The sequence below is a fragment of the Hyaena hyaena genome, unplaced genomic scaffold, assembly GCF_003009895.1.
Source record: "Hyaena hyaena isolate Hyena2069 unplaced genomic scaffold, ASM300989v1 scaffold_411, whole genome shotgun sequence".
NCBI lineage: Eukaryota > Metazoa > Chordata > Mammalia > Carnivora > Hyaenidae > Hyaena > Hyaena hyaena.
This window is the reverse complement of record NW_024081040.1, coordinates 631,515-643,671: the sequence shown is the minus strand read 5'-3', so window position 1 is coordinate 643,671 and position 12,157 is coordinate 631,515. Positions and strand designations below refer to the sequence as shown.

Genomic DNA, 12,157 nt, shown 5'->3' with positions numbered 1-12,157 from the left:
TTACAGGTAGGGAGGGTGAGTAGTGAGGCCCAGAGATTGAGAGTGTGGTGGTACTGATTTCTCAACTCTTTTTTAGCTTTAGAATAGTTTAGATGCTTTTTATTTTTTATTTTATTTTATTTTTTTTCTGTGGCCTTGTCAGTTTTTGCTGTGGGTGGAAGTGGTGTATTGGGTGAAAGGAAATGAAGCAGATAGGCCTTCAGTGTGAGATTTTATGTTCATCGGCTAGGACACAGGTGGTGCCTGCTATGTGCTGTGGATGTGGCATCAGAGGCCACCGTTTCCCCAGGTGCCCTTGTTTTGGTCTCCCGGTCTTTGGGTTTTCCTAGGGACTTCTTCAGTCGAGAGCCTGGGGCTTGTAGCACTTTTGGCTGTAATCAGGAGCCCACTTGATGTGGTGAGGCGTGGCCAGAGGGAAAGGGAAAAGCCTGCATAGGCCTTTGGTCAGGTGTCCTCTTTTAGTGAGTCTGCTGGTAGGCATTTTACTTTCCCCAGGTCTGGTTATCCCAAGGTGCTCAGATTCTGGTAAAAGTTTCCCTTGAGGACAGGCCATGTTAAGGACAGCAGAGAGCTTTGGGTGTATTTCAGAATGGTTACTTCTTCTTTCCTGGCAGAAAGTAGCAGATTTTTCTCCCATCTCAGGGTGAGAACCTGGTCAGACTCCTGGGGGTAAAACTAACAGAAGTGTGCAGACCGCACACATACCCCAAGCTTTTAATTCAAATACTAGTCTGTACTGAGCCTCCAGTAATTCACCAATTACAGCTTATTTATTTTTTAAAGTTTATCTATTTATTTTGAGAGAGAAAGAATGAACAAACGGAGGGGCAGAGACAGAGAGGGAGAGAGAGAATCCCAAGCAGACTCTACACTATCAGCTCAGAGCCTGTGGTGGGGCTTGATCTCACAAACCGTGAGATCAGGACCTGAGCCAAAATCAAGAGTTGGAGGCTTAACCCACTGAGCCACCCAGGCTCCCCTCACCAGTTACAGTTTAAAGTGTTACTGCCTCTCCTGGATCCGGCTGCATGTTCCTGCGTCCCGGAGGCTATGGTTCTCTGTCTCTGCCTGCTTGTCTTTCCAGTTTGGAGACCTTAGTTTGCCCCATGACCTCAGTTCTGTGATGAATCTATGAAGAGCTGTTGATTTTTAGTCTGTTAAGCTTTTTTCTTATTGTGAGGGCAAGGGTGATGGCTTCCAAGCTTCTCAATGTGTCAGATCGGAAGCCAGAAGCCCTATTTGAATAGTTTTAGATTTATAGCTTCCTTGTTACTAACAATTTACGCTAGTATAGTACATGTGTCAGAACTACTGATCCCATCCAGAATCCCATCTTACATTTTGTTGTGACAGTTTTTTTTTTTTTTTTATACACTTCCCTAATTGTGATGACCTTGACAGTATTGAGGAATGCTGGCCAGGTATTTCACAGAATATTCCCAATTGGGATTTGTGGGATGGTTTTCTTGTGATTAGAGTCATGGGTTTGGGGAGGAGAGAACCACAGAGGTAAAAATGTCGTAATGATTGTGTCAGATGAAAGAGACAAACACTGTCCTAGGGCTTATCACCGTTGATACTGATCTTGATTACCTGGCTGAGGTTTCTCCAGGTTTCCCCTTTTCTCCACCTACTCTTTGGAAGGAAATCCCTTTGCACAGCACACATTTTAGTCATGGAGAGAGAGAGAGATGTTCCACATCCTTCAGGGTGAGGTATCCACAAATTACTTGGAATTCTTGTGCATGGAGGGCTTGTTTGTTCTTTCCCGTTTTTTTCTTTATGCAGTTAATTTGCTTATCCGGTCATATTTGGTTATACTATTTTTTTTTTTTATTTTGTTTTTCAGATTGTTTCATCTTTGGCCTTTACGAGCTCTCTCAGTTAATGCTTGCGTTCCTTTGTAATGCTTCATCTTGCTGCTTTGAAGTTCCTGGGTACTTCCTTTCTTTCGGGCTCAACGAGACACTTCAGGCTTAGTTTACCTCTTCCCTGTAAGACTCTTCCCACTGCTAGTGTCACTGTGACTCTCAGAACTGGCTCTCCCTTATGGTCTCTTCTTTCAACCTGTATACTTACTTCTTCGGCTCTTTGGAGATGATTTTTGTGGTTCCTGCAAGACCATGAGTAACTTCTTTTCTCTTCTTTTTTTTAAGTTCATTTCTTTCTTTTAAGAGAGAGAAAGAGAGCATGTGCAAGTTGGGGGGAGGGCAGTGAGAGAGAGAAAATCCCAAGCAGGCTCCGCGCTGTCAGCATGGAGCCCAACACAGGACCTGATCTTACAACCATGAGGTCACATTCTGAGCTGAAGTCAAGAGTTGGACGGACGCACCCCCAACCGGGGCCCTGTGAGTAACTCCGTGTCTGAGCTCCTCCTGCCTGCCTGTGGCCTCTTCTTCATCTGCCTTTGCTTACATGTCACTCATCCTCCTCGTCACCCCTACTCACGTAGTCATCGGACTCATTTGGGTTCCTCCTAATTATGTCTCATCTTGTAGTGAAGTGGACCAATCAGGGGAAACACCAGCGTATCGCAAGGGTGAGGACAGGACAAATACTGGGGATGATGAAGGCAGCAATCTACTACGTGCCTGACCTTCTGCCTGGGAGTTTGGGGTTTTTTTTTTTTTTTGTTTTGTTTTGTTTTTAATGTTTGTTTATTATTGAGAGACAGGGAGAGACAGATCTTGAGCAGGGGAGGGGCAGAGAGAGGAGAAAACACAGAATCCAAAGCAGGCTCCAGGCTCTAAACTGGCAGCACAGAGCCTGGCGCGGGGCTCGAACTCAAAAACCACGAGATCATGACCTGAGCCGAAGTCAGATGCTTAACTGACTGAGCCACCCAGGCGCCCCTGCCTGGGAGTTTTCTGAATCTCTTTCCACCAGTTTTGTCTTTGCTTTGTGACACATACTCTTGCTTTCTGGGATTTGCGAGGGCTGTGGGGTCCCTGTGGGGCTGCCCTCAGACCTTTCCTCCCCCTAGCAGTGTGAGCTTCCCCAGGCCCTTCCCCGCGCAGCCCTGACCCGCCGTCCTCTTTGCTGCCGCTGTCCGCTGCCTTCCACTCGTCCCCAGATATTGCCCTTTGATCATGGTGCAGCGGGCTGCCCGAGAGTTTGCAGGCCTGCTTTGGTGGGCAGCTCAAGACGCCAGCCTTCTGGAGGTGAGATGAGGGCGGCCCTCGGCAGCTCCCCGTGTCCCCCACTCCCCAGAGCTTTCCCTGGGTGCTGCCTGGGCTGCAGTCAAGGCTCTGCCCCTCCCCTGGTTTGGAGACACAGTGTTTCCTTTCCATCTCCTCTCCTGTTTGTGGTGCTCCTGAAAGGGAACAAATAAAGCTCCACCAGAATAAATATAATTATGTTAATAGAGGCAGTATTTTTTTTTTCTACTTTTAACTAGAACTGTTCCCTCACATTTTATGGTTGATAGAAAGGTTATTTGTTTCGTTAGAATCATTCTTTTGAACACGAGACACCCTCTCCGTGAGAGTTATAAGGGGGGAATCATGGCACTTGTTCTTTATGAAAATGAAAGGAAAGTTATTTTTCCCCCTCATTACTGAATCCCAGTGTATTGATAATTTGTATACGAATCTCATTTATCTGAGTCCCTCTTGAATTTAGTTACTGTAAGGAATATAGAGGTTAAGGAACTGTGATTTTCAGATATGTAGGACACTGTTTCCTTTATTACAGGTTACAAAGGCAGTCAAGAGGAGAGGCTCTTCTCCACCTCCAGACTGCCATTGATGAAAATTTGTGAATATAAAGAACTTGAAAAGAAATAAAAGCATCCAGAGAATATGATTTGTCTTATTTACAAATTTCTGTTTAACATGAGAAACCACGCAAGCAAACAGAAGATGTTGATGTACATCAGACATGAGTGGAGACGTTGGGGGCGGTTCAGAATCGCCCCTTTTCTAACCCTTTGTGTTCTTACATTGTTGGAAATACTACTTTTCAGACAGCAACACTTTCAGCAAAATGGGAGAGTTTTTCTTTTTTATTTGGGGTGTGTGTGTGCGTGTGTGTGTGTGTGTGTGTGTGTGTGTGTGGTTTTGTTTTGTCCATTTGTTTGTCTACTTTGACTCTTCAGGCACTCTATTTAAACTGACCAGTGGCTTTGTTGATCTTGGTAAAGTATCCTTTTTAAAAACTTTAAGTGACTCACAATCCAGACATGAAATACTGAGGATTGCTTCTGCTGTCTGTTTTAAGAGAAACAAGGCAGTCACTTTGTACTTGTGGAGCAAAAAAGTTTAGGTCTCTTCTCTATTCTTGGGCTCTAAGCTCTTCTAAGGATTTTTATAATATGACTGTTTTAAGAACAAAGCAGTAATTCCTGTGCTCCTCCCCTAGTACAGGTAAAGGCTGTGATGCTGTCTTTTCCTGATGGAGGATGGGCGGGTTCAGGGGGCCAAGCATAGCTCTATGTTCTGGGTCAACAGCTTTTGGTCACCAAATGGCTTCCTTCATTACCCACCCCGCATTCCCAACTCCTCGGCTGTTTCACTGTCGTATTTATTTTTAATATTAGATATTTCTAGTTTAGTATTATTTTTGAGTACTTTAAGAGAAATAGCCTTTTGAAAGAATATCGGTTTGATATAGCCAACTGACAGTCCGTCAAAGGAGAATACTTACACTTGGCAGGTAAAGCAGATGGAAATGTATCTTTGCCCTAGTGGTTGCTTAAAAATGTCGAAGTTTTATGCAGGGTTTAACCAGATGAAATTGCTGATATTCAACCATTTTTAACTTACAAAATTGGCAATTTCATCTCATTTAGCCTAAGAGCTTATAGATAGCAAGGCCTAAAGTGCAGTGTTAAGATTCTCAAAAAGGAGAAATGAAGGTCGTTTCCATTCTATCAGATGGAAGAGAGTTTGAGAGCGGTCTCTGATTTAAATATAATTATTTTAATGGAGGCAGTGGTTTTTTAATACTTTGTCTCACAGACTTTCCTTTCTACTTTAATTTGCTCTGTGCCCCAGCCCCACCAAAAGCACGTGGACCCAGTAGCATGCATTTCTGTCATGAATCATATTGGAATTTCTCCTCCTGTTCCTTCTTCTCTTCAGCTGTGTATAAGGATGGCCACCATTATTCCCACTTGTTATTGTGAGAGGAGTAAGCTGATAGGAACAGATGAACCTCATAGGACTAACCCCAGAATGGACTTCCAGGAGCTGCCCCTGACCCAGCCCTTTGCCCTTGACCCCCCACTGCTGGTGCTCTCCTGCGTTATGTTCCCATCCCCTTGTTGGGTACCATCCTTCAGTGAGGTTCTGTTGACAGCTCTTGGAACTCTTGGCTACCACCTAGCAGCTACATATCACTCCTCTGGTTCAATATTCTTAAGGAGGGGTCACTTTCTTGCATCTGAATGCTAGATTCCCAAGGACTTCAAAGGGGGTTTTCCATACATTGCAGACACCCTCTACAGTATTTTGTGGAACACTCAAAGAGTCGACGCTGATTCCTTGTTTCAACTTGGCCATCCCATGAGTGCTAACCTTTCCGAGTCCCTTAACTCTAGAACTAACTCCTTTTCCTGGTCTCTAAAGTTAAATGGTTGAGTATTATAGTCCTCTGATTCTATGCCCTAAAGTTGTTAACAGGTGTCCTGTTCTTCTTAAAATCTGAACAACAGCATCATATTGTTATATTTTATACGTGCTTATTTCACACGGTGGGTATTAACAGCACAAAATTTTATCCTCCGTCTCAGAATAGAGTATCTCTGTTGACAACGAGGACAGTTAAATGCTTGCTCTGTACCCGGTTCAGCTGCCGCAAGTCCTGTTAGTTAGTGCACCATTTCTGATTGAGCACACAAGTGTGACTATGAATTTCCCCTGACAGAAACCATATCACCTCATCAGCCGTATAAGAAAATGACAGAACAACAAACTGTGACAGCATGCCTGCCAAGGTTTCAGCGTTACCACGCTGTGGGGAAACACACTTGTACCAGAGAAAATTGGGGCTGGATGAAGCCCAAAAGACAAAGTCTGGTGTACCTGTCTTCTCAAAGCTGCAACATAGGGGAGGTGTGTTTATGCCAGCGAGGCCAAAGTTCCAGAAAACTCTTTGCTCCCTGAAGCCACATCACCAGTCCAGGGATGGAGAGAAGGTCCAAGAAGATGTGACATGCTGTTTTTCTTATAATGAGCAGATCTCTAGCAAATTGTAACAGTGCTAAGGCCTGTTTGGCATTACTTCACTGCATCTTCACATAAACCTGGTGAAGTTTAAGATCCTTTTCTGCCACCTTTCCATAGGGAATATTTAGGCAGAGAGAAACACAACTAGTCAGCTCGATGGTCGTCAAGCCAAGATTCAGACTGGGTGTGTCTTACCTCAGTGCCCATGGTCTTTCACTTTACCTTGAACTGATTGTAAAGCCTCGTGATATCACAAAAATTGGAACATGGTGAGAGTAGGAGGAGAAGAGGTGCTACATGCCATGCACCCCAAGCCTTCTCTGCTCTGGTAGAACACTAGAGTGTGAAAGGAGTAAACGTCTGCCCAACTTCAGTTAAGTTTAAAAAAGGTCCATCAACCCAAAAGTATACAGCCAACTGATCTTTGACAAAGCAGGAAAGATTATCCAATGGAAAAAAGACAGCCTTTTTAACAGATGGTGTTGGGAGAACTGGACAGCAACATGCAGAAGAATGAAACTAGATCATTTTCTCACACCATGCACAAAAATCAACTCAAAATGGATAAAGGACCTGAACGTGAGACAGGAAACTATCAACACCCTAGAGGAGAAAGCAGGAAACAACCTCCTTGACCTCCACCGCAGCAACTTCTTACTTGACACATCCCCAAAAGCAAGGGAATCGAGAGCAAAAATAAACTGTTGGGACCTCATCAAGATTAAAAGCTTCTGCACAGCCAAGGAAACAACCCAGAAAATTAATAGGCAACCAACGGAATGGGAAAAGATAGTTGCAAATGACATATCAGATAAAGGGTTAATATCCAGAATCTATAAGGAACTCACCAAACTCCACGCCCGAAAAACAAACAACCCAGTGAAGAAATGGGCAGAAGACATGAACAGACACTTCTCCAAAGAGGACATCCAGATGGCCAACAGACACATGAAACGATGCTCAGCATCCCTCCTCATCAGGGAAATACAAATCAAAACCACACTGAGATACCACCTCACGCCAGTCAGAGTGGCTAAAATGAGCAAATCAGAGAACTCTAGATGCTGGCGAGGATGTGGAGAAACGGGCACCCTCCTGCACTGTTGGTGGGAATGTAAACTGGTACAGCCCCTCTGGAAAACAGTGTGGAGGTTCCTCAGGAAACTAACAATAGAACTCCCTTATGACCCAGCAATAGCACTGCTAGGAATTTACCCAAGGGATACAGAAATGCTGAGGCATAGGAGCACATGTACCCCAATGTTCATAGCAGCACTCTCCACAATAGCTAAAACATGGAAAGAGCCTAAGTGTCCATCAACAGATGAATGGATCAAGAAGATGTGGTTTATCTATACCATGGAATACTACATGGCAATGAGAAACAATGAAATCTGGCCATGTGTAGCAACATGGATGGACCTTGAGGGTGTTATGCTGAGCGAAATAAGTCAGGCAGAGAAGGACAAATACCATATGTTTGCACGTATAGGAGGATTAGGAGGAACTTGACGGAGGACCAAGGGGGAGAAGAAGGGCGGAAATGGTGGGGGAAAGAGAGAGAGGCAAACCATGAGAGACTCTTGAATGCTGACAAAAACTGAGGACTGATGGATGTGGGGGGGACAGGGGATGGGCATGAAGGAGGGCACTTTGGGGATGAGCACTGAGTATTATGTAGAAACTAATTTGACAATAAACTATTTGTAAAAAAAAAAAAAAAAATAAAAAAATAAAAAAATAAAAAAGGTCCATCAAGTCATCAAAGGTACCTTGATGAGAGTAAAAAAGAATTACTATTAATAAGAAAACAATAGGTACCTTAGATACCCTTTATTAGATACCTAATAAAAGGTGGCCAAAAAGTTGAGCAGACACTTCCCCAAAATGACCAACCAGATGATCAGTGAGCATGTGACAAGATGCTCAGTTTCATTAGTCGTTAGGAAAATGCAAACTTGAACCGTAGTAGAGATCACTGCCTACCCACCGGAATTGCTAAGACAAACGTAGCTGGACCAGATATTGGTGAGGCTCTGAAGCAACTGGGTCTCTCAGTCACTGCTACTGGGAGTGTCAGGTAGTTAAACCACTTTGGAAAACTATTTGATAATTCAAATATAGCCAAACACTTGCATACCCTGTGACCCAGCATTTTACTTCTAAGACTCTGTCCAGCAGAAATCCTGCATATGTTCATCAGAAGGCCTTTGGGAAAATGTGCATAGCAGCACAATTCCTAATGGCCCAAAACTAGAAACTAACCAATATCCCAGTAACAGCACACTATTGAACAAATAAATGGTGGATGTTCACGTGATGGAATACTGTGTAGCCACAAGAATGAGCAAACTACTGCTACACACAGCAAGGCAGATGGATCTGACAAACATGAGGTAGGGTGGTGAAGGCAGACACCAGAGACTTCATAAAGCTCAAAAATACGCAACACCAAGCCACACTGTTAGAAGTCAGTCAGGCTAGCGTCAGTCTTTGTAGAGGGTGGGAGGGCAGGACCGGAAGGGGGTGCTTGGTGGATTTCTGGGGTGCTGAGCACGTTCTCTTTCTTGATCTGGGTAGTGGAGTCAGTGTGTTGAGATGTTGAAAAATCATCAAGTTCACTTAGTGCACTTTATGTATATTCTCATACTTTAATACTGAGTTTTTCAAGCATATAGATGCTGCTTCTTAATTTTTGACTGCCACTGTGGTAATAAAAATTTAAATCAACTAAGAGATTTACATATGTATAAAATAGGGATTTGGTGGCACATTGTGACATATATTGTGGAAGAAGTGTTAATTTTTTTCTTGATAATCCTTCATTGGCCTCTGTTTGTCCAAATCCGACAAGGTGAGGAAGGCAGGAAATAGTGAATTTCATCAACACCAGCAATTATTGCTGCTTAGCGTTCATTCGACCAGAGCGGCACTGGCTGGTCAGGTACTCACCAGATTATAGAGTTCTTTCTTGCCTCACAGCCTATAATAAAACTTATCTTTTTATTACACTTTTAATACCTCCAAGAAGAGAAGCACAAAGAAAATAACTATGAAATCCCAAGACCTGGCTAAAAACAAATTCTAAACCTTTATTCTCTAAAGTACAAGGTAAAAAGATTCAAAGAGGTCCTCTCTTCACACGGGAATTCTTCATTTGTAACCGTAGCTATAAAAAGGCAATATGGAATGTTTAAGGAACCTGAACAATGGTCTCAGAATGTTTTACAGAATGTTCCAGTAGTGTGCAAGGTAAGTTTTCAAATTCTTATCTCAGCACAAAAATAATTGAATTCTAGCGGGAGGAGGGGGACTAAAAGAACAAACGTGTTTTAACAAATAAAACTTGTGAAATACTCATCTGAGACAAAATATTGAGACTAAGATCTGTCCTTCCTCTGAGTTCCCATAGTCCCTCCTCCTCATCTGACCTTTGTGGAGCCCCACCCTGTCCGTTCAAGGTCACACAAGTGGTTAGTGACAGAACAGGGGAGGACCTACCATCTTTAAACTTCCACCCTCTTCTTCTTTTCAGCCCATGATAGAGACTCCAAATAATAGATTAATAAAAGCCGAAGATCATAGGTGTGATATTAATGCATCTCTTATAAAATATGTATTTCAGCTTGCTACCCTTGAATTCCCTCCAAAGAAACTATTTGGAAACAAGGATGAACGAGTGATTGCTGAGAGGCGAAGTCACTTAGAGGTAACAGAATTAAGCTTTGCTTTCTCCGTGTAGAATATATGCTATCTGATTGACCAGTGAGAATTGTTCCTGTTACAAACACTATGTAGCTCTTGTTCACGAGTGTGAAGGTGTTGCTTCATTAACAGCGGAGGTGGGTAATGACATCATTTCGCTTAAAATGTTCGTCCTTAACCCCCTCTAGTCTAACAGAATGTTTTTCTGGCTTTGGAGGAGATCACATTTCTTCTAAGGTCTAGGAAACAGACAGTGGGTGAGAACTAACGATTCACTGAGACAGATGGTCTGTGATACAGATTGAGGTACAAAAGTTTGCCGCAAGAAGCTTGAATTAATTAACTCAAGATAGATAGTATTGCATTATTGTTACTCTTGTGAGAGAATTGAAAGCAAAAAGACACATACCTATTTTGGTCATGTGAGGTTTTGTTTGACTTACTTTAATGTATTCTACTGAGCCAGCTACATATAGAACTTTGGCTCAACACAACTGTTGTTTTTCTGAGAGCCTCACTGCCAATACACATTGTTGACTGCTGTATATAGTTTGTATTCTTTTTCAAGATAGAGTTGCTTATTTGGTTGGCATCTTATGCTGAGGCTGTTAAGTGTGAAGGCACTGTCACAGGTATCCAGTGTTGTATATCTTGCCATTGTGCCGTTTTGCCTGGGTTGTGTCCCTTGCCACTGAGGTGAGCAGGATAAAATGACAAACAGCTGACTACAGTCTCATGTCAGCAAGCTTTCATGGGGCCTCTCAAATTCCTCTTTGCTACTTATTTAAGATGAGTAAGAATAAGACCTATTGCAAATGAAATCAAGTAAGAGAAGGCCCAAGGGAGCCCCTTCTGAATCATGAAGTGCTGCATCAAAATTAGGCACTATTTTGATTCCTGGTGACAGCCAGTTTGAAATGACTGCCCATGGGGTCCACTTAATGCTAGCGAACCAAGAATTAGGGAAACATCCAGAAGCTGGAGAGTCCAGTGAGAGCAAAGGAAGGGGAGATGTGGGAAACAGAAATTAAAGATTAGGAGATTGTGGTCCATCAGGGGCAGCCTAGAGTTTTGAGATCCTCATATAAAATTGCTCTGTGGAAAGAAGAGTTTCAGAGGGTAGCCATCCTTACTGGCATTTGAGTTATACTGGAAGAATTACCATTTGAAGAGGTCCTGGATCTATGAAGTCTGAGCTTTAAATGAGTCATTGTAGGTTTCTAAAAATCATCCTATGATTCGGCATGACCCTGATACCCAACTGAAGAACTTGCCTTCAAGGGAAAGATTATGGTGGTGAGCCTGCTCAATCAAATTCTCTTAAAGGTTTGCTTGTATCATACAAAAAAAATGTAAAAATAATGATAGAACTGGTGATGGTTTATTATTATTATTTTTTTTTACCTAACCTTTACCTGTTTCAGTTATCTAGACTTGTCCTTAATGGAAAGGTGGAACATGGTAGTATATAAAAACAAGTTTATAAACCAACAGGAAATAGACTGTTATATTCCCTAGCTTCTCAAGGCTCCTGTTAAATTCACGTGGTGTCCAGCTGTGCCACTACGGATTGGGCATCCTGTGTGTTGAGCACTTGTGAGTTCTACCCTTGGTGACTCTGATCTTTCCATTATAGTTTCCAGGGTTAGAGCACAGCTCCAGGGCCTCTTTCATTCCTGGTTTTTAGGTGGGCCCATCTTTGTTCTTTCTGTGTCTCCCACTCAATCACTTGGCCCTACTAAGCCATCAACTGTTGAGGAACAGAATTCTGTGTTGATGTCTCTACCTATATGAGGAGCCCTTTTATTGCCTGTGACTGTTATTTACCCATGGCTTTAGCCTTTAAAGAATGGATTCCATGCCTCGTGGAAATAGGCACATTTTAAATTAAATGCATTTCTCCTCACACTGACAGTTAAATCTTAGAGTATTATGTCCTTTTCAAGGAGCAAGGGTAATTCAGTTTCACTTTAATGGAAAATTAATCTGAGTTTCGTGAGTTAGTTTCCCACAACTATTGTACCTTTTTTTTAAAATCTGACATCAGAAGGCACCATTTGATTTACTGTATTTTCATGTGAAAATTAACATAATTACTTTCCCTGAGTTTCCTGTTTGATTTAATTCTGTAAAGATTTACTTAATTTCTAATACATGCTGGAGACAGTGCTAGGTATTATATAGAATAATTTCTTTCCCTCTAAGAGCATATATTTAAATTCCTGTATGAAACTTTACCTAGAGATAAAACTAAATACATAAACACGTACAGAAGAATGGATCTC

The 12,157-nt window shown here is 42.5% G+C and overlaps 1 protein-coding gene across 1 annotated transcript in view; it reads left to right on the top strand.

Annotated features, from left to right (window-relative positions):
- The window catches only part of KIF16B (kinesin family member 16B), a 296,460-nt gene that overhangs the window by 251,925 nt on the left and 32,378 nt on the right, over window positions 1-12,157 (top strand). Inside the window, exon 25 of the mRNA XM_039252113.1 lies at window positions 9,793-9,876. Coding sequence (XP_039108044.1) covers window positions 9,793-9,876 — 84 coding nt within the window. The remainder of the gene's footprint in view (window positions 1-9,792; window positions 9,877-12,157) is intronic.